Source organism: Mustelus asterias, chromosome 9, assembly GCF_964213995.1.
Source record: "Mustelus asterias chromosome 9, sMusAst1.hap1.1, whole genome shotgun sequence".
In the NCBI taxonomy this organism is placed as follows: domain Eukaryota; kingdom Metazoa; phylum Chordata; class Chondrichthyes; order Carcharhiniformes; family Triakidae; genus Mustelus; species Mustelus asterias.
The window spans coordinates 17,782,602-17,804,700 of record NC_135809.1 but is presented as its reverse complement, the minus strand read 5'-3'; the positions used below and the strand labels follow the sequence as shown (position 1 = coordinate 17,804,700).

The 22,099-nt window shown below is 40.1% G+C and overlaps 1 protein-coding gene across 3 annotated transcripts in view; it reads right to left on the bottom strand.

Moving 5' to 3' along the window:
* tmem19 (transmembrane protein 19) overlaps positions 1-22,099 on the bottom strand; it is a 46,700-nt gene that overhangs the window by 18,941 nt on the left and 5,660 nt on the right. For all 3 annotated transcript variants that reach the window (XM_078219774.1, XM_078219772.1, XM_078219773.1), the window contains exons 4-7: positions 17,362-17,499; positions 9,997-10,251; positions 2,946-3,155; positions 822-1,745 (exon numbers count right to left, since the gene is read on the bottom strand). In XM_078219774.1, the coding sequence (XP_078075900.1) occupies positions 1,573-1,745; positions 2,946-3,155; positions 9,997-10,251; positions 17,362-17,499 (776 nt within the window). In that variant the 3' untranslated portion in view covers positions 822-1,572. The remainder of the gene's footprint in view (positions 1-821; positions 1,746-2,945; positions 3,156-9,996; positions 10,252-17,361; positions 17,500-22,099) is intronic.

Below are 22,099 nucleotides of genomic sequence, written 5' to 3'. Positions count from 1 at the left end.
CCAGAGATTATTACCTATGAGATTGTGTGTTCAATTTTGACTCTAGTTCCTCCAACTCTCAACAGGATCCCATTCCTAATTTTGCCTGCATGGTTGGTCCCTATATGGTCCATAACAACTAGATCCTCCTCCTTCCACTCCACTTCTCCAGTTGTGAGAAGATGTCCTTAACCCTGACACTGGGTGGGCAACACAACCTTCTGGTTGTAGCTACAAAGAACAGCATCTTATCCCCTTGACTATACGGTCTCCTACCACAAGCACATTCCTTTTCACACCTCCCACTTGAATGGCCTCCTGTAACATACTGCCATAGTCATCTACCTTGTAGACTTTGCCCTCATCCACATAGGCAGTAAAACGTTATACCTGTTGGAAAATGCTGAGGCTCTTCCTGTTCTGATTCTGAAGTCCCCTTACCTACTTGACTTGCAGTCACACACTAATGTCCTTCATCACCAACTAGACTTGTACCACTACCTAGACTAAGGTATGAGACTTCTTCCGGGATCAAAGTGTCCAAGTAGCTCTTTGTGACGTCCCACAGTACCTTGGGACCCAGCTCAACAATTCCAGACGGAAGTTCACCAGAATCAGACACTTATTGCAGGTGCTGTGTGTGTGTGTTCAGGAGTTTCAGAAACTCCCAAAAGCTGGGAACTAGCACCACCAACGCTGCCAATTCTAGTTAATCCTGTTTCTATATTTAATTCATTAATGTTTTATATGTATTAAATCAACTTATTTTTTCTTAGCTTTGTTCACAAATTACTCAATATGGTTTAAGTTATAGGTAGATTAAATACTTGCCTGTTACTTACCCCTGACACCCCTCCTTGGGCTGCGACATCAATTTGCATTTTATTCTCCCGTGCCATTCAAGCTCAAATCTGCTCAATAACTTCACTTCCTTTTTAAACTGATGTTCACAGGATTCACAACTCTTCTGTCAAACACAGGATTCAAGGATAAGAAATTCTGAAAGGTATGAAATTTAGGTAGCATTTGTTTTAATGAAAGTGTGATAATTATTGTGAAACCGATTATCACTAAGGGTGGTTGAACAGAAAACCACAGCAGGATTTAAAAAGGGAATGGAGAAACTTTAATTTGAAATGTTGATATAGTTCCAGAATCATGGTAAAGAAACAAATGTGTGATTTGGAAGAGTGGGCTAGATGGATCAGTAGTTCTTTTGCCGAAATAAAATGTTATGCAAGAACATGAGCTGCTACAAAAATACGTTTTCTCCTCAAATGGAGGCATTTCCGAAACAAATGTTAATATAATTATGCAACAATGTTGATTCAATTAAAAAGCACTATCCGCTCAGAAGTAATAAATGATTAGGACTAGACTTTTTGATTGAAGAAACTAAGTGACATGTTCAAAAAAGCAATAAAGAAATCTTCAAAATAAGATCAAGAAGAAATATATTTCAATTCAACAAGGTTGAATTGTTAGAAGTATATTAGTGCATTTTCATTTTAATTCAGTCATCTATTTGTTAGTACAATATTCACATCAATATTTTATGTCAGTAAATGATCAGGATACTCCTTCATTTTTTTTTTAAATAGTTAATTTCCTTGGCCAAAAAGGCCAGGTCATTCCTGGCAGCAGTAGAGCAATAAGGATGGTAGAGAAGAGGTTCACTGCATTGTTGTCCAGGATAGGTTTTCCTGATATGTGCCTTACATTCGGAGTAATGTGATTAACAACCATCCCTCTGTCTTCATCAAAACCTGTGAGGATATAAGAATTATAAACACTTACTGGAACCAAGATTACAATATAATTCTGTACAAAACAAATAATTTATGTTATGAACTCCAGTTCTGTACAACTTAATAATTCACAATAAATATCATATACATTTATGTAAAAGTCAAACTACTGAGACCCTTTTTAGGCCAAAAGTGAAAGGGTCGGCTTTTACAGAGACAATGTTTTTGAGCAGTTTACTTTCAATTTCTGATGCTCACGGCTCACACAGCCAGCAACGAACATGCTACATTTTTAATCTCAATTTTGGATGCTCGTAGTTCGCAAATAAGCAGATTGGAGCATGATGGAAGCTTTAAAAGGTATGTTTTAATAATCCCTTTTCCTATGAGGCCATAGGACTGTTCATGACAGCTCAGTGAGCTTAGTTCCATTTCTGGGAAAGTTTAATATGCATACTGTTTACACAGACTCTACAGTTTGATCCAGTCTTATCTCTGTCATTTCAAAAATAAATTAAACTTCTGCTCAAGTTCTCTGATATCTCAGTGAACTATCGCACTCTTTAATCTAGCACTGATGCAGAAAGATCAGAAAACTCCTGCTTCAAATCCTTATCTCTGCTGTTTTTCCTCTGAACAAGCTGAGTCGGAGCGGAATGTCCTTGGAAAGTTGGGAGTCAATTTTTACAAGAGATATGTGAAAAATTAAGGATTTTTTTGGGCAAAGGTCAGGAGTCGACTCTTACCCAAGTATATATGGTAAGCTTAAACTCAGAACTCCAATCGAGTTTTAAATTAATCACAAAAATAGATGTTTTATATTCTGATAGCTGAAACTGTTAAGCACTGTATTTTGAGCAGACTAATGTTTTTTCTAGTTGTAGATTGGGCCTGTGAACTTGCCAACTGGATTTGGAAAGTTTCATTGATTTGCCAGCCTGTTGGAATGAGGAATAACATTCCATTGCATAAGTTAAGGCATTTGCAGTGGTGAGAGACACATCCATTGATGTAATCTCTTGGCTATGGAATATTGCAGCCAAGGAATGAGACATTCAACTCCTCATTCAAATACGGTAGTACCATTAATCAGTTCATTCCACAACATCCTTTAGTTAGCGCATGTGGGAACAAAACTACTTGTATACTTTCTTCGGAGTGCAGTTGGGAGGGTGAAGAAAATAAATGAAACAATATTTAATAACGTCCAGCACAAACCTGAATACTGCATTACAGCTCCTAGATAGGAATCCAAAATGGAACCAATGAAACCAGCTGCAGCACCATATAAAACAATTGGCCACTGAGGTGGTGAAACATCCAGGTTCTCCACAAACATCATCTGAGTTAATAGATAGGCTAATCCAACAACCATTCCACCAAGTAAACTCGATGCAAGGCCTACAAAGGTAACCCCTCCATTGGTACCTGGAAGAAAATAACTCCTTTTCATTAGTTCAGGTCTGTTCCTAATATCTATTATTTTTCTTACATTCACTTAGCATTAGCAATTCTACTAATCAAAACTAGCAGAAATCAACTAATGGCTCTGAAATAATTCAAAACCAGAAAGCAGCAAAGTATTTATCTTTAATTGATATCTTAAAGCAAGTATTTGCACAGAAAATGCCAAGGGACATGGACTTGTCATAACTTGAACATTCACTCATTTGTAAGAAAAAATACAAAAGCCATGATGGATTTAGAAATTTCTGACAGGGGATACGACAGCTGAAGACATCAGATTTATTTACTAAGATTGCAGAACCATGAACTTCCTTCCCCAGAATTTTTTTAATGCAGCTTTTGGAGTCAACTGTGATTCAGCCTTTCAAAGTAAAATTAATTTATCTTTTACAGCAATTTTGTGGAACAAGTAGTTTGTCAGACTTCAAAACATCTATTTCTTCCCCTGAAAATGTAAGCCTTAGTAAATTGCTGAAATCTTTCACAGGGCACCTACCAATAAATCCAACTGATTTAACAGACTTTAATGTGAGTAGGGCCAGAATCAAACAATCCTAAATTCCACTTAGGAAAGCAAAAGCCTTGGATGTAAAAATAAGGTACCCAGGGAGAGCAGAGGAGGGCCTTCAGTTGTAATGATTTTACCATTTTGGATTAGCTGTATATTCTACGTAATTTAACATCCTCATGAAAAATAAAAAAGACAAAAGGAACAGCGTGTGGTACAATTCATCAAAGATATTGTTGCAGCTCTAAAAAGGGATGATGTACTTGAGGGTCGAAAGAAGCAATAAAAGAGCAATTGAGCATTTACTGTCAGGCAAGAGAGAGGAGCAACTGTTCAGGCAAAATTGCAGAAAGATGCAAGAACCGTATAATGATAATGGGACCATCAATTATTCTAATGTGGACTGGGAAAATAATATTGTAATGGGCAGAGAGGGAGGGATTCCCGAAACAGGTAGAAGATAGCTTTATCTTTCCATGAGTAAGGAAGTAATATTGGATCTAGTCTGGGGAAATTAAGTGGAACATGATTCTATACAGGAGCATTTGAGAATAGTGATCACAATATTCATAGAATTATAGAATCCTACAGTGGAGAAGGGGGCCATTCAGCCAATCAAGTCTGCACTGACCACAATCCCATCCAGGCCCTATACCCATAACCCTAGCTAGTCTCCGTAGCACTAAGGGGCAATTTAGCATGGCCAATCCGCCTAACCCGCACACCTTTGGACTGTGGGAGGAAACTGGAGCACCCAGAGGAAACCCACGCTGACACGGAAGAATGTGCAAACTCCACAAAGAAAAAGTGACCCAAGCCGGGAATCGAACCCGGGTCCTTGGCGCTGTGAGGCAGCAGTGCTAATCACTGTGTGACCGTGCTGCCCAATATTATTAGATTAGAGTAGTAATGGAAAAGTAAAAAATATGAAATGTGAAAATACTCAACCTGGGTGAGAGCTCATTTCAGTAAATTGAAAAGGGATCTAAGCCAGGTGGATTGCAATCAAAGATTGACAGGTAAAACAATTAAGGAGCAGTGGAGACCTTCAAAGAGGAGATAGTTTGGGTAATCATAGAAACCATACAGTGCAGAAGGAGGCCATTCAGCCCATCGAGTCTGCACCGACCACAATCCCACCCAGGCCCTACCCCCACATATTTTACCCGCTAATCCCTCTAACCTACGCATCCCAGGACTCTAAGGGGCAATTTTTTTTTAACCTGGCCAATCAACCTAACCCGCACATCTTTGGGCTGTGGGAGGAAACCGGAGCACCCGGAGGAAACCCACGCAGACACGAGGAGAATGTGCAAACTCCACACAGACAGTGACCCGAGCCGGGAATCGAACCCGGGACCCTGGAGCTGTGAAGCAGCAGTGCTAACCACTGTGCTACCGTGCTGCCGGATACAGTCAAGATACATTCCCATCAGGGGTAAAAGGAAGGCAATGTTTCCCTCAGCAAAATAGGATGTAACCCGTCTGAAAGGGGAGACTTTTCTATTTCAGGCATTGCCAGTCTTTTTTGTTAAGTACCTACTTTTTACTGTAACTATTTTTCTCCTATCCAATTTTCTTTAATACCTCCTCCTTTGTGACATGGTCAGCAACCCAATTTATATTAAGCTAATTGAAGTTCTCCAATAACACTACTATGCAATTCTTGCAGAGCAATAATTTCAAAAGGAAATTGGAATAATATTTGTTGAGAGAAATATTTGCACAGCTAGGGGGAAATAGTTCTTTCAAAAACAGGGCAGAGGCATGATGGGTAGAATGACCTCTTTCTGTGCTGTATCAGTGATTCGACGCAACATCTTATATTATTTATCAACCAAGATAGGAAAGCACCAAAACAATCAGAAGATGCTCACACACTCCACTTTTCACCCTAACATGTTACCAACAAATGTGTAAAGTATACATGCATGAACATACATGTGAATAAGTATTGTGATCACATTCCAACAATGGTGTCTTATTCATTTTTTATTTGCCAGATTCCCAAAACGAGCCTTTCCTTGCTCTTCACAGCACTGGTTGCATTGTCTTTCTCTGTGAAAAAGCAACAGTTCTCCCTTTTCTGTCCATTGTGAAAATTGTTACATAATTTTAAATAAGTTTTGGTTTCTTTCTCCGTGATAACCATGGGCCTGTCGCCTCTAAACCTCCTGCCCCACACCTTAAAATTATGTCCCCTTGTTGAGCCTTCAATTAAAGGGAACAGCTACTTCCTTTACACCCTGTCCATACCCCTCATAATCTTATACACTTCAATCAGGTCCCCCCTCAGTCTTCTCAGCTCTAAAGAAAACAACCCGAGCCTATCCAGCCTCCCTTCATAGCTCAAAGGCGCCATCCCTGGCAATATCCTGGTTATGCTCCTCCGCACTTTCAGTGTTCACACCCTTCCTATAGTGAGGTGACCAGACTGCAAACAGTGCTCCAGCTGTACCAAAGTTTTGTACAGCTCCAACATAACCTCCCTGCTTTTATAATCTATGCCACAACTGATAAAGGCAAGTGTCCCATATGCCTTAACTACCTGATTAACCTGTCCTGCTGCCTTCAGGGATCTGTGAACAAGCATCCCAAGATCCCTCTGTCCCTCAGAGCTTCTTAGTGTCCTGCCATTCATTGAGTATTCCTTTGTCTTGTTACTTTTTCCAAAGTGCATTACCTCTCACTTTTCAGGGTTAAATTCCATCGGCCACTGATCTGCCCATCTGACCAATCCATTTATACCTTCCTGAAACCCAAGACCTTCTTCCTCACTATTAACCACCCTGCCAATCTTCATGTAATTCGCAAACTTGCTCATAATCTATATAAACTGCATCAACTGCATTAACCTCTACACACTCGATCACCTCCTCAAAAAATTCAATGGAATTTATGAGGCATGACCTCCTTTTGACATAGCTATGCTGCGCTATCCCCGATCTAACCTTGCCTCTCCAAGTGGAAATTAATTCTCACCTTCAGAATTTTCCCCAATAGTTTCCCTACCACTGATGTGAGACTCACTGGTCTGTAATTCCCTGGTTTATCTCTACCATGATGTGGAACCACTTTAGCTGTCCTCCAATCCCCCGTGGCCAGAGAGAAGTCATGAATTTGGATCAGAGTCCCTGTAATTTCCCTCCCTTGCCTCTCACAGCAGCCTGGGATACAACTCATCCAGACCGGGAGATTTTTCCACTTTTCATCCATTTCTTGAAAATACTTCAAAATTATTTTTATAAGCAAAACCATAGCTGATCACTGAGAACCATTAGTTCAATCTTGTGAATATTTTGGTTGGTTAAGTGTGAACGGTTTACTGCCATCTCTTGTACTTTATCTTCAGGTCACTCAGACTAATATTAATGAATGATATGTCCTCAAGTAAAAACAAAATGGCAAATGTTGGAAATCTAAAAATAAAAATACAAAATACCAGAGCTGCAATGCATATCTGTAAGCATTTTGGATCAGGGCATCAGTGCCATTTCTCAATATGACTGGCTGATACTTGAGGCTCCAAGTTTGAACCAGAAAACTGATTTTTTTCTCTGTGAATCAAATTTTGACAAATAGTATCTTTCAAGTTTGTCTTAAAAGAACATTGTTTTTAAAAAAAACTTGAGTTCACATGTTTCACTTTGTGCTAGCACTTACATTCTCCTGTTAATTGCAGATAATTTTGATACCTACTAGCTAATTGTTATTTTTAAAGCTTTACTGCAGGGATAGAATGTGCAAGACTGCAGTTTTGATTTCATTGAAACAACAACTTCATTTTCATATCACACCATGATATGATTCCTGTTGTATACCAGCCCTTCAACAGTATCAATAGTTTCTCAATAGCATTACCGCAACTTAACCTTCGGTCCACAACTTCTGATGCCTGTGTTTTTCCAAGATATTGAAATTCATCTCATAAATCCTAAATATAGATGGCAATTATCATTTATCATGTGAAAACCAGGTAACTGGCTAATCCTAGGGCCAAAAGACAAATATGCACTTTGAGCATATTTCTCAAAACAGTTATTTCTACCAATGTCAAATAGTTACTGATTGTAGGTGGTTCGCTTAGCATCAATATTTTTCTACCCTTATACATCACAGTTTACCAGACAATCAGGATTCTGCTAGTGTCTCATCTTTCCTTACAAAAAAAGAGGTCTAATGTGACTCTCTGGACCCAAACAGGAGATTTTTCACTCAGAAATTCCAACATTTTGTTCCCATTGTAGAAACATGATGATTCATGGCAAACCCATCCTTAGTAAGAAGTTTAACAACACCAGGTTAAAGTCCAACAGGTTTATTTGGTAGCAAAAGCCACACAAGCTTTTAAACCAAATAAACCTGTTGGACTTTAACCTGGTGTTGTTAAACTTCTTACTGTGTTTACCCCAGTCCAACGCCGGCATCTCCACATCATGAAACCCATCCTTGACAGTCAAGTTATAATCACAGTTTCTGATTTCGGACCAATGACGCAGCAGCACTAATTACAGCCCCTTGATAAATCTTCAGAGGTGTAATATTCCAACTGCTGATCAATAATTATAAATGCAAATAACTAATTCTGTAGGTTTTGTGGGCTGATCTGCCAGGGCTCAGGGCTGTGTTTGGCACACGTACCACACTTTGGAAACTCCTGATTCAAGAGGGCATCGATTTTGGAGCTAGAAATGCTCATGCACGATTATGTTACACTGGTGAAAGAATTTGGTATATCTCGAAGGACACTGACAATTTTTATGAAGTTTAGTAATCTCAGAATTGTCACAACCAGAGGGGGGGCATTTGGCCCATTGTGTCTGCACTGAATGAGCAACTCACCTGGTACTATTCTCCCGCCTTCTCCCAGTAATCCTTCACATTTTTCCTTTTCAGATAAATGTCTAATTCCCTTTTGAATGTTCCAATTGAACCTGCCTCCAACACACATTCCGGCAGTGTATTCCAAACCCTAACCACAAATGGCATTAAAAAGTTTCTTTTTTTCTCACTAATTACTTTAAATCTGTGCCCTTTTGTTCTTGATCCTTTCACAAGTGGGAAGGGTTGATCCCCATCAACTCTGTCTAAACACCTCATGATTTTGAATACCTCAATCAAATCTCCTTTCAACCTTCTCTTCTCTATGGTATATAGTGCTAACTTAGAACATAGAACAGTACAGCACAGAACAGGCCCTTCGGCCCACGATGTTGTGCCGAGCTTTATCTGAAACCAAGATCAAGCTATCCCACTCCCTATCATCCTGGTGTGCTCCATGTGCCTATCCAATAACCGCTTAAATGTTCCTAAAGTGTCTGACTCCACTATCACTGCAGGCAGTCCATTCCACACCCCAACCACTCTCTGCGTAAAGAACCTACCTCTGATATCCTTCCTGTATCTCCCACCATGAACCCTATAGTTATGCCCCCTTGTAATAGCTCCATCCACCCGAGGAAATAGTCTTTGAACGTTCACTCTATCTATCCCCTTCATCATTTTATAAACCTCTATTAAGTCTCCCCTTAGCCTCCTCCGCTCCAGAGAGAACAGCCCTAGCTCCCTCAACCTTTCCTCATAAGACCTACCCTCCAAACCAGGCAGCATCCTGGTAAATCTCCTCTGCACTCTTTCCAGCGCTTCCACATCCTTCTTATAGTGAGGTGACCAGAACTGCACACAATATTCCCAATGTGGTCTCACCAAGGTCCTGTACAGTTGCAGCATAACCCCACGGCTCTTAAACTCCAACCCCCTGTTAATAAAAGCTAACACACTATAGGCCTTCTTCACGGCTCTATCCAATCTATCTCCAATCTATCTTCATAACTGAAGTTTCTCATCCTGGAACAATTCTCCTGAATCTTTTCTGCACCCTCTCTAAAGCCTTCATATCCTTCCTAAACTGTAAGAAGTCTCACAACACCAGATTGTCTCACAACACATCATGACTTCCTAAACTGCAGTGCCCAGAACTAGATACAATACTCTAGCCAAGGCTGAATTAGTGACTTATGTAAATTTAACATAACCTTCTTGCTTTTGTACTCTCTACACTTATTAATAAAGCCCAGGATATTGTCTGCTTTATTAATTGCTCTCTCAAACTGTTCTGGCATCTTCATTGATGTGTGCACATACACCCAGGTCTCTCTTCTCCTGCAACCAACATATAATTTATGCTGCTTTTACAAGTATTATATATTTTTCTTTGTCAAATAAGCATTACAGGATATCTACATGGGAACGAACTGGATTGCGACATCTTTAGAAAGCATTGCGGATTCTTACCAATGGGTACCTTTTCCCACGTGGTTATTAGCCTTGGTTGGCTTTTGCTGGCAACACTTCCTATCTCTGATGCCCAGGTATCACCTGAACTGCAAGCCAGAGCTCCCAGGAGAGACAGACACATCCAAGAGGCTGTGTACTGCTTTGAAAAATCAATTGCAATTTCTCCTGGTCCACTTTCAATCATATAAAGTAAGGCAATCTCTGTAGGAACACCTCCATTACAGAATACCTGTATCCAGTTTCTCTGGCCACCTGTGAAAAAAATTACAAACATAGATTAAATAAAAGTTGAAAATCCAGATACTGATAAAGTAATTTGATGAAAATGCTCTTCAAAATAGTTACTAACATGATTGCACTGATTGGCAACATTCAGGTCTATTTGTGATCAAAATTAAAATAAACTGGGATCCAATACAGTATTCTAAGCTTCCTAGATTGGATTTAATTAAGAACAAAGAACAAAGAAAAGTATAGCACAGGAACAGGCTCTTTGGCTCTCCAAGCCTGTACTGATCATGATGTCCTAACTAAAAAAACCCTTCTGCCCTTACTCGATCCATATCCCTTTATTCCCTCCCTATTCATGTACCCATCCAGATGCCTCTTAAATGTTGCTAATGTGCCTGCTTCCACCACACCCTTTGACAGTGCATTCCAGGCCCCACCAGCCTGGAAGAAAATCTTCCCCCACACATTTCCCTTAAACTTTCCCCATCTCACCTTGAACCTGTGCCCCCTTGTAATTGACACTTCCACTCTTGGAAAAAGCCTCTGACTATCCACCCTGTCTAACTTTGTAGACCTCTATCAGGTCTCCCCTCAGCCTCTGTCTTTCTAGTGAAAACAATCCTAGTTTATTCAACCTCTCCTCATAACCAACACCCTTGAGACCAGGCAACATCCTGGTGAACCTTCTTTGCACTCTCTCCAAAGCTTCCACATCCTTCTGGTAGTGTGGTGACCAGAACTGCACGCAATACTCCAAATGAGGCCTAACCAAAGGTTTTATATAATTGCAATATGATTTCCCAACTCCTGTAGTCAATGCCCTGGCTGATGAAGGCAAGCATGCCATATGCTTTCTTAATCACCTTGGCCACCTGTGTTGCTACTTTTAGGGAACTGTGGACCTTCACGCCCAGATCCCTCTGTATGTTAATGTTCCTAAGGGAACATTAACATAGAGGGATCTGTATTAACATACAGTGGGATCAGTATAATTCATACCTAAATTTGATCCTCCAAAATGCATCACTTTGCATTTGTCCAGATTAAACTCCATCTGCCAATTCTGTGCCCAAGTCTCCAATCTATCTATATCCTCTGACAAATTTTGTGTCATTTGCAAGCTTACTAATCAGACCATCCACATTTTCCTCCAGATCATTTATATATACTACAAACAGAGGTCCCAGCACTGATCCCTGCAGAACACTGTTAGCTACAGATCTCCATTTTGAAAATTCTATGATTCTACAATTCATCCTTCCACCGTTACTCTGTCTTCTATAACCAGGCCAGTTCTGTATCCATCTAGCCAGCCCACCCCGAATCCCAAGTGATTTCATAATTTGTACCAGTCTGCCACGTGGGACCTTGTCAAACGCTACTAAAGTCCATATAAACTACACTTCCACTCTTGGACGCGGACAAGTGTGAGATATTGCACTTTGGAGGGACAAACCAAAGAAGAACGTACAGGGTAAATGGTAGGACTCTGAAGAGTGCAGTTGAACAGAGAGATCTGGGAATACAGGTACAGAATTCCCTAAAAGTGACGTCACAGGTGGATAGGGTCGTAAAGAGTGCCTTTGGTACATTGGCCTTTATAAATCGGAGTATCGAGTATAAAAGTTGGAGTGTTATGGTAAGGTTATATAAGGCATTGGTGAGGCCGAATTTGGAGTATTGTGTACAGTTTTGTTCACCTAGTTACAGGAAGGATGTAAATAAGATTGAAAGAGTGCAGAGAAGGTTCACAAGGATGTTGCCGGGACTTGAGAAGCTGAGTTACAGAGAGAGATTGAATCGGTTGGGACTTTATTCCCTGGAGCGTAGAAGATTGAGGGGAGATTTGATAGAGGTGTATAAGATTTTGATGGGTGTAGATAGAGTGAATGCAAGCAGGCTTTTTCCGCTGAGGCAAGGGGAGAAAAAAAACCAGAGGGCATGGATTAAGGGTGAAAGGAGAAAAGTTTAAAGGGAATATTAGGGGGGGCTTCTTCACGCAGAGAGTGGTGGGAGTGTGGAATGAGCTGCCGGATAAAGTGGTAAATGCGGGGTCACTTTTAACATTTAAGAAAAACTTGGACGGGTTCATGGATGAGAGGGGTGTGGAGGGATATGGTCCAAGTGCAGGTCAGTGGGACTAGGCATAAAATGGTTCGGCACAGACAAGAAGGGCCAAAAGGCCTGTTTCTGAGCTGTAATTTTCTATGGTTCTATGGTTCTATCCACAGTTCTTCCCTCATCAATTTTCTTTGTCACCTCTTCAAAAAACTCAGTCAAGTTGGTGAGACATAACCTTCCCTGTACAAAACCAAAATTTAGTAACTGTACCTGCAGCAGCCTAAATTTATGATTCACACATAATTTTTCTCTTCAGAATTAGAATGGGGACTTCCAGGAAGGCCTTTTAAACCACATTTGATATTTAAATGTGAGCTTTCTTGGTTGTTCTTCATTTTGGTTGCCCTGTCACTTTTTCCCCCCCAAAGTTATTATTCACATTCAAGTTAATTGCTGATTAAAACAAAGTGATAATAAAAATTAAAAGTTCAATCACCTAAAAACTCAAAAGTTTTTCTTTTCTCTCAAAAAGTCTCCCAAACACATTCATAACCAGCTCCTCAGCTTAGCTAATGGGCTTTTGCCAAGTCGCACCTCCACATATTGAATTTTATTGTTCCAGTCAGTTACAAATGGATCAGTTCACACCTCAGCTGCCTGGTGGGAAACTGCCAAGATCAAATTGACTACCCTTTGAACATTCAGTCATATTTTACTTGCCATTGAAGTTTGCTTTTGGCCCACTGCTTCCCACCTGGCACTTCAAGCATCTCTAACTCTGCTACATATATTATTAATTGCAAATCTAAGCCAGATTCCATGACAAATGCTATGGTAAACCATTGCATTAATCTCCACTGACAGTCCACCATGTTCCTGGTCTTCAACTCTCAGACAGGGTCAGCTCAAGATTGGAAGTCAAATCAATCAGTGTTATCTGATCTATTTCAATGAATCTGTTTGAAATTGGCAAACTCAGTGGCGTGGGGAACATTTGAGCTGTGCTACTCATTAGTGGATTTCTTCATTTGTTTTCACTTCCACTCAGAGACTGAGATGCGAGAGTCGAAGGAGCTCAAAGATCTGACTGTTGCCAGACATGGAAATTAGCATGGAAAATTAAAAGAAGGAGCTGCTTTTTTATGCATTGCTCCAATATAAGCATCAAAGTAAGTCCTTCTGTTTGGAAAATCTGACTGAGTCATGTGTGTAATTTAATGAGAAGAAATGCGTACTCTTGACGCAAACTAAGCATGTGCAATTCTGATGAGATGTGTTTATGTAACCCACATTGATTCTAACAACTTAGGAAAACCAACAGCACGTTTTTTCTGTCTTTTCTTCCCATTTTCCTGACTTTTTTAATGTCTTATTTCTGTCTTTTTTTCCCTGGTTATTCCTGTCTCCAGTGCTTTTGGAAACACATTGACCCAGAGACCAGAAGATTTGGGTCATCGGAAACCGGACATACAAGGTCCTGATGTGCTTCTCCGGTTGTCATGGCGCGCTGACCTGCCTGGGAATTGCCCAGAAAATTCAGCTTTCAGTAGGCAATATCTGTGCTCCCCGGGACCCTCCCCAAAAGTCTCCACCTCGCAATTAAACTTGGAAGAGTTCTGATGTATTTCCCCGAACAGCTACCCACGAAATCTTAGGCAGGAGAAACCTGGTCAAACACCTGGGTAACTCCAGAAATGATACCTCAATCTCCCACACGGACTGGACTCCCTGACGAATCCCCTAAGTGACCATTCAGACCCCTCAGAAGACTTGGCAAGAAATGCGAAGCAAGATGAAATCAGGGAAAACTGAATCGAACAATGATTGCCACTTCTTGGAGGATCCAGACCATTAAAATAACTGACTCCTGTGACATAATTACAAGCTTAGTCATTCTTTATAAGATGTATGGATTTATAGAATGCAGTGTCCTGAGCATTAACTTTGTTGCATCTTCACTGATAATTTTTAAATGTATAAAAAATTGAAAACTTGCTCAAAAAAAGGATATGGGAATAAATCTAGCAACTACAGTCAGGTCAGTTTAACCTCTGTGTTGGAAAGCTTTTAGAAACGACAATTTGAGACAAATCTAACAGTCATTCAGGCCAATGTAAGTTAACCAAGGAAAATCCAGCATAAATGTATTAAATTGTTTAACTAACTTGATTGAATTTTTGGATGAGGTAATAAATGGTTGAAAAGGATATGATGTGGTATATATGAATTTCCAAAAGGTGTTTGATAAAACGTCACATAATTGGCTTCTATGGAACAAAAATAGCAGCGTGGATATGAATTTGGCTGAATGACGAGAAACAGTAGTGCTGAACGGTGGTTTTTCGAACTGGAGGAAGGTATACAATGAGTGTTCCCCAGGGGTTAGCTTTTCTTGAAACTGATTATTGAACCAAACTTTGTTGTACAGGGCAGACAAAACAAAACATCAAAACATTGATGTGTAACGTCCATGGAGTGGCAATCAGAGTCGTATCGCTGCTCTGTCCGTACTTACTTACATGGAAATGAAGCCATTCCTTTTTCGCCTGATGTTCCAACTCAGGCCAGGTGAGAACAGTGTAGTGCAGTGGATTCCTGAGCCTTATATCAAGGGCAGCTGAGTCAGAGGTAAGGAAGACACACTCCCTTTTTATAGCACCAGCTACCGTAAAGCAGCTAAGGTCCAGCCACTTTGAGAAGGCAGAGAGAAGGTAGGTATGGTAGAAAGATCAAAGAAAAGTGAGGTTATCCACTTTGGAAGGAATAATAGTAAAATGGACTATTATTTAAATGGTGAAAAATTACAACATGCTACTGTGCAGAGGGACCTGGGGGTCCTTGTGCATGAATCGCTGAAACTCAGTTTGCAGGTGCAACAGGCGATCGAAGGCAAATGGAATGTTGGCCTTTATCGCGAAGGGGATGGAGTATAAAAGCAGGGAGGTCTTGCTGCAATTGTACAAGGTACTGGTTAGGCCGCAACTAGAGTACTGTGTGCAATTTTGGTCCCCTTGTTTGCGAAAGGATATATTGGCCTTGGAGGGAGTGCAGAGAAGGTTCACCAGGTTGATACCGGAGATGAGGGGGTTAGCTTATGAGGAGAGACTGAGTAGATTGGGCCTGTACTCGTTGGAGTTTAGAAGGCTGAGGGGAGATCTTATAGAGACATATAAGATAATGAAGGGGCTAGACAGGGTAGAGGCAGAGAGATTCTTTCCACTTAGAAAGGAAACAAGAACTAGAGGACACAGCCTCAAAATAAGGGGGAGTCAGTTCAGAACAAAGTTGAGGAGGAACTTCTTCTCTCAGAGGGTAGTGAATCTCTGGAATTCTCTGCCCATTGAAGCAGTGGAGGCTACCTCGTTAAATATGTTTAAGACACAGGTAGATAGATTTCTGATCAATAAGGGAATTAAGGGTTATGGGGAGTGGGCGGGTAAGTGGAACTAAACCACTATCAGATCAGCCATGATCTTATTGAATGGTGGGGCAGGCTCGAGGGGCTAGATGGCCTACTCCTGCTCCTATTTCTTATGTACTTATGTAATATCAATCGAAGGCTAATTTCAAAAGCAGATGTTGGAACAGAAGGACTCAGAGATTATATGTGCACAAATTGTTGAAGAAGAAAAGGCCAGGCAGGTTCAGAAAGTGGTTAAAAAGCTATACAGAAGCTAGTGCTTTATAAAATCAAGGCACAGAGTACATAAAACACTGGTTCTGCCTCAACTAGAGTATTGTCTTCAAGTCTGGACACCACTTTAGGAAGGAATTTGACAGGGTGCAGTAAGGATTTAGGAGAATAGATCCAGGAATAAGGGACTTCAGTTGGCAGAAGGATTGAGAACCAGAGGACATCGATTTATGATGATTAGCAAAAGAACCAAAGATGACATAAGGAAAAACTTTATTTTTAAACAGTGAGTGGTTAGAATCTGAATGTGCTCCCTGAGTGTATGGTGGTGGAAGATTTAACTGTGGCTTTCAAAAGGAAATTAGCTAAACCTAGAGGGAAGATTCAACTGCTTACCACAGGAAGTAGTTGATACCAAAACATTGAATGTATTCAAGAGGCGGCTAGATATAGCACTTGGGGCGAACAGGATCAAAGTTTATGGAGAGAAAGCAGGATTAGGCTATTGAGTTGGACGGCCAGTCATAATAATGATGAATGGCGGAGCAGGTTCGAAGGGCCAAATGGCCTCATCCTGCTCCTATCTTCTATGTTTCTATGAAAAGAATTTGCAGAGCTATGGGAAAGGGGTTGGGGAGTGGGAGTGCTGTCGCAGAGAAGGAACAAGGACACAGTAGGGAAAAATGGCCTTTTTTGCTATAACCAGTCTATGATTTTATATATCCGTTCATGTAATTTTCTGCAAAAACAACTTACAGTAATATAACTCCTTTTATATGGTAAACTATTCCAAGGCAAAACATATACAGGAAGAAATTGGGAAGGTGACCAAAAGCATAACCGATAGATACTGAGTGCTCTGAAGATGACACCAGGGCTGGAATTCACTGGCTGTTAATGCTAGCAAGATTCTCTGGTCCTGCCAGTGGCACATCCCCTGCGGTGTGGGTGATTACAATGGAAATTCCCATTGACAGCAGCAGGACCAGAAGTTCCCACCATCAGTGAACGCTGCGCCACTGAGAAAAATGATGAGGGGAGGCCAAAGAATCTTGCCCCAGATGTAGCAAAGTGGAGCAGTTTAGAGAAAAAGTATGAGAGAGTGGGGCCAGAACAGCCCAGCAACTGTAGCTGAAGCAGAGGGAGGGCTGGAACAGAAAAGAGACCAATTTTTAAAAAAAACATATTTCACTTCTATGATGCTGCAGTTCTGTGCATTGACAAAACAGCAGTCAAGCAAAATGCATAGAAAGTGACTAATCTGTTATAATTATGGTAAAGTATTTAATCAATATAAATATTTAAAAAGCGATTAAAAATAAAGCATTTGCAATATGCACTTTGAAAATGCTTTCAGTTTTTCTACATACTTGATTTATTGCATAATCACCAAGTGTTTTGTTCTGTGCATGAGCAACATAGATTGGCAGCATTACCTTCCTTATATTCTGCATCCAAGTGCTTCTTTGCTTCAGTCTTCCATTTTGTTAGTTTAGATGAGCTAACAAAAAAAGTTAGCAATGCAGAGAAGAAACTCAAGTTGGCAATGGTAAGGATGAACCCAACAATCAAAGCTGGAATGAAATGTGTGAAAAAGAAATGTCATGTAAAGAAACTGATTTTCACTCAAGATATTCTGCACTATGACTCGAGATATCCAATACATACTCAAAATTACATAAAAGGCTAACTAAAACAAAAACCAATTCACTTAAAAAGTAAGAACATTGTTGGGGGTACTTCCAACACTTCTAACAACTGGAAACAAAAAATGCTTTTCTGAAAATATGAGTTTGTCTTATTCCACTCTAAACCATATATAATGTACCGTAGCAATACTTTGGACACAGCACCATTCATCTGAGCAGTTTATGACAGTCCCACAACTTTTTTTTTTCTCCCACAATCCTTCATCTATATTGTGAAGGTGATTTATGAGAAAGATGAAGTATAGCTTTACAAGGAAAGGCAAGAAATAGTTATGTTGAGCAACTTTAAAACCGTCAGATAAATTCAGTGAAGTAGACTAAGCGGAGATCTGCTGAAATGTTGAAAATTCTGCTAGTGTTTGAGGGTAAATGATGACAAAATAATTCCACTGGTTACCAAAATGGTCAGAGGAGTAAATATAAGTCTAATAGAGAAGAATAGAAGAGGTATTTGGAGACTTGTTCCTTCAAACAAAATCTTAAAAGTCATTGAAAAGACAAAATCCCTTGCCACAAAGGATGACTGAATCTGCCAAATTAAAACATATGATGGAATTAAACATTTGAAGAAATTTTGGCGTGATTGACCAAATGGCCTCCTCCTCTGCTCTGCATAGTAGACACAGCATCAAATTTCTAAGTTAAGAACAAAGGAACAGAGCTAGGTCATGCCTCACAGTAAGATCATGGCTGACTGTAAGAAGGAAAATAAGATGTTGACATACAAATTAATTTGTAATAATGTAGACCCTTTTACATGTTCAGAATAGCTGAAATGTTAACTTTGTTTTTCTCTCCCCTAAGTTCCAGGATTTTCTGTTTTTATTTCAGATTTCCAGCACTTGCAATATCTTGTTTTCGTACATATTAAGCACGTTATTATATAATACTATTTTGTAACATATTTTACAAGTCAAGCTTTAATGGATTAAACCAGGCTTAATTTGAGTTGCAACATAATGGAAAGTAGCCTAAAGCAACAAAATAAATTCATGAAAAATACATTTTGTTTTCATCTAAATCAATAATATGTGCTGCATCCGTTTCTAGAAGTTAAGGATTTGTTTATTATATTACATTTGTGTTGGAACTCGCCCATTACTTTATAGCATCTTGTTATAGAACATTAGAATTAGGAGCAGGCAATTCAGCCCCTCGAGCCTTCTCCCCCTATTCAATACGATCATGGCTGATCTTGTCTCGGCTTCAACTCCACTTTCCTGCCCGTTCTCCATAACCCTTCAACTCATTAATTAAAAATATGTCTTAGCTCCTCCTTAAGTTTACACAATATCCCGGCATCCATTACACTCTGGGGTAGTGAATTCCACAGATTCACGACCCTTTGAAAGAAGTAGTTTCTCCTCATATCTGCTACCCCTTATCCTAAAACTATGATCTCTTGTTCTAAATTGTCCCCCAAGAGGAAGTATCTGCTCCATGTCTACTTTGTCAATCCTCTTATCATCATATATACCTAAATTAGCTCTCCTCCCATTCTTCTAAACTCTAGAGACTATAGTCCTAAACTGCTCAATCTCTCTTCATAAAATCAACCTCTCATCTCTGGAGTCAATTTAGTGAACATCCTCTGAACTGCCTCAATGCCATTACATCCTTCCTCAAATAAGAGGACCAAGATTGTAAGCAGAACCCTAGGTACGGTCTCATCAATGCCTTGTACAGTTGTAGTGATATTTCCTTACTTTTATACACTATTTCTTTTGATATAAATGTCAAAATTCCATTTTAGTTTTAGAATAGTTAGGCATCCTCTTGGAAGGAGCGATCAGTGTGGATTTAAAATACAGATGGAGCACGAGAAGGTAAAATCCAATACCAGTGTCTTGTGCTTCAACAAAGAAGACTGCAATGAGAAGTTGGCTAAGGTAGACTGGGAGCAAAGACTTCATGGTGGGACAATTGAGGAACAGTGGAGGACTTTCAAAGTCATTTTTCACAGTGCTCAGGAAAAGCATATATCAATCATAAGGAAGGACTGTAGAAAAAGGGATAATCAGCCATGGATATCTAAGGAGCCAAGGAGGGTATCAAATTGAAAGAAAATGCATACAAAGTGGCAAAGATTAGTGAGAAGCTAGAGGATTGGGAAATCTTTGAAGTTTAACAGAAAGCCATGAAAAAAGCTATAAAGAAAAGTAAGATAGATTACGAGAGTAAACTAGCTCAGAATATAAAAACATAGCAAAAGTTTCTACAAATGTATAAAACGAAAAAGAGTGGCTAAGGTAAACACCGGTCCTTTAGAAGGTGAGAAGGGGGATTTAATAACGGAAAATGAGGAAATAGACTATTTATATATCCCTTTGCAGACTTTCAGTGTCCTCTGCACACTTTGTTCTACCACTCATCTCAGTGTCATCTGCAAACTTTGACACACTACACTTGGTCCCCAACTCCCAATCATCTATGTAAATTTGTAAACAGTTGTGGTCCTAACACTGATCCCTGAGGCAGACCACTGGTCACTGATCACCAATCAGAAAAACACCCATTTACCCCCCACTCTTTGCTTTCTGTTAGTTAACCAATCCTCTATCCATGCTGATACATTACCCATAACACCATGCATCTTTATGGTATTGGTGTTATGGGTATTTTGTGTCAGTCTTCACAGTGGAAAACACAAATAACACGCAAAAATTGATGACAAAAAGCTATGGTGGGTGAGGACTTAGAAACTATCATTATCACTAAAGAAGCAGTGTTAGGTAAGCTAATGGGGCTAAAGGTAGACAAGTGTCCTGGCCCTGATGGAATACATCCCAGAGTACTGAAAGAGATGGCAGGGAGATAGCAAATGCACTTGTGGTAATTTACCAAAATTCGCTGGATTCTGGGGCGGTTCCCACAGATTGGAAAACAGCAAATGTGATGCCACTGTTTAAAAAAAGGAGTTAGACAAAAGGCAGATAACTATAGGCTGGTTAGCTTAACTTCTGTAGTAGGGAAAATGCTTGAATCTATCATCAAGGAAGAAATAGCGAGTCATCTGGATAAAAATTGTCCCATTGGGAAGACACAGGATGAGTTCATGAAAGGCAGGTCATGTTTAACTAATTTAGTGGAATTCTTTGAGGATATTATGAGTGCGATGGACAAGGGGGAACTGGTGGATTTGGTGTATCTGGATTTCCAGAAGGCATTCGACAAGGTGCCGCACCAAAGGCTGCTGCATCAGATAAAGATGCATGGTGTTATGGGTAATGTATCAGCATGGATAGAGGATTGGTTAACTAACAGAAAGCAAAGGGTGGGGGGTAAATGGGTGTTTTTCTGATTGGCGATCAGTGACCAGTGGTGTGCCTCAGGGATCAGTGTTAGGACCACAATTGTTTACAAATTTACATAGATGATTGGGAGTTGGGGACCAAGTGTAGTGTGTCAAAGTTTGCAGATGACACTGAGATGAGTGGTAGAACAAAGTGTGCAGAGGACACTGAAAGTCTGCAAAGGGATATAAATAGTCTAAGTGGGCAAGGGTCTGGCAGATGGAGTACACGGTTGGCAAATATGAGGACATCCATTTTGGTAGGAGTAACAGCAAAATGGATTATTATTGCAAAAAGCTGATTTGCAGGTAATTAAGAAAGCAAATGGAATTCTGTCCTTCATTGCGAGCGGGTTGGAGTTTAAAAACAGGGAGGTTGTGTTGCAGCTGTATAAGGTGCTGGTGAAGTCACACCTGGAGCACTGTGTACAGTTTTGGTCTTCTTACTTGAAAAAGGATATACTGGCACTGGAGGGGGTGCAGGTTAATTCTGGAGTTGAGAGGGTTGGCTTATGAGGAGAGGCTGAGTAGACTGGAACTATACTCATTGGAATTGAGAAGAATGAGGGGAAATCTTATAGAAACATACGAAGGGAATAGTTAAGATAGAAGCAGGGAGGTTGTTTCCACTGACCGGTGAAACTAGAACTAGGGGCATTGCCTCAAAATAAGGGGGAGCAGATTTAGGACTGAGTTGAGGAGGAAATTCTTCACACAAAGCACTGAGAATCTGTGGAATTCCCCGTCCAGTGAAGCAGTTGAGGCTACCTCATTGAATGTTTTAAGGCAAAGATAGGTAGATTTTTGAACAGTAAAGGAATTAAGTGTTATGGTGAGCAGGTGGGTAAGTAGAGTCGAGTCCACGAAAAGATCAGCCATGATCTTATCGAATGGTGGAGCAGGCTCGAGGGGCCAAATGGCCTACTCCTGCTCCTAGTTCTTATGTAGTTACGCACTTAATACTGCACATTCTTCTGACTTATGCAGTAACATTTGTACTGATGCGCTCCCAAAACCAATTTCCTCCAGCTGAATTTTGGGAAGACTGAAGCCATTGGCTTTGTTCCCTAACTATCAATGCCATCCTTCTGCTTTGCAATAGTCTGTGACTAAACCTATCTGTATGCAACCGAAGTGTCATATTTGACTCTGAGTTGAGCTTCCAACTACTTA